This window comes from Phyllopteryx taeniolatus, chromosome 5 (genome assembly GCF_024500385.1).
Source record: "Phyllopteryx taeniolatus isolate TA_2022b chromosome 5, UOR_Ptae_1.2, whole genome shotgun sequence".
NCBI classification, from domain to species: Eukaryota; Metazoa; Chordata; class Actinopteri; order Syngnathiformes; family Syngnathidae; genus Phyllopteryx; species Phyllopteryx taeniolatus.
Window position 1 is genome coordinate 2,226,824 of NC_084506.1, and position 774 is coordinate 2,227,597.

General features: G+C 46.8%; 1 protein-coding gene across 2 annotated transcripts in view; it reads right to left on the reverse strand.

Moving 5' to 3' along the window:
- Positions 1-284, reverse strand: part of spon1b (spondin 1b) — a 129,585-nt gene extending 129,301 nt beyond the window's left edge. For both annotated transcript variants that reach the window (XM_061772645.1, XM_061772644.1), the window contains exon 1: positions 1-284. This exon is cut by the window's left edge and continues 112 nt beyond it. In XM_061772645.1, the coding sequence (XP_061628629.1) occupies positions 1-108 (108 nt within the window). In that variant the 5' untranslated portion in view covers positions 109-284.
- Positions 285-774: the final 490 nt, after the last annotated feature.

Here is a 774-nt window from a genome sequence, read left to right on the forward strand (position 1 = left end):
GCAGTAGCCGTCCGCTCTACCTCCAGACGGTTCCTCCACGAAAGCGATCGCGTTACACACAAAACTCGACAGCATGTAATACTGCAAAAGCAACAGCAACATTGCCATGTCGACGTCGGAGGCGACTAAACACTACTGGCCGTTTTTATCGAGTAAACGAAAAAGTCGTGAAGTTCCTTTTTTTTCTTTTTTGGGGCTGAAACTTTCACGCAGCGAGCAAGTCAGCAGTGAAGGTGGAGAAGAGGGGATGGCTCCATGTGGACGCGACACAGAGGAACTGCTACTGATCCCGAATCAGGTAAAGGGTATCTGGTCTAGTCGGCGCAATAGGGGGCGTCAATAGCTGACAATAAGGGAGCGCACACCCCCGTCTCCTTGGCTCCGGGCTAAGGAAGGTCTGCGAGCGAGTCTCCTCCCAACACACACGCACACACACACACACACACACGCTCACACGCTCACACGAACAACGGGTGACATTGCAGCTGTTCTTGTGAAGTCCTAGTAGCTCCTGTCCAAAGTCCTGCCCGGTATGGAATTAGATTTGTGCCAAAAAAGAATCACACAAAACTTTTATTAAATAGCACACAATAAAAAAATATATATAGCTAACCGTTATTAGCTGCTAAATTGTTGATAGCTGATAGCTTTTAGCATGTTACTAGCATAATGTTACATCACTTCTTCCTAGTACAACATTGATAGATAGGTTCTTACACTTCCTTAAGGTGATGGAAAATTGAATCTTGGATTCTTGTCGCTGGCTCGGCTCAG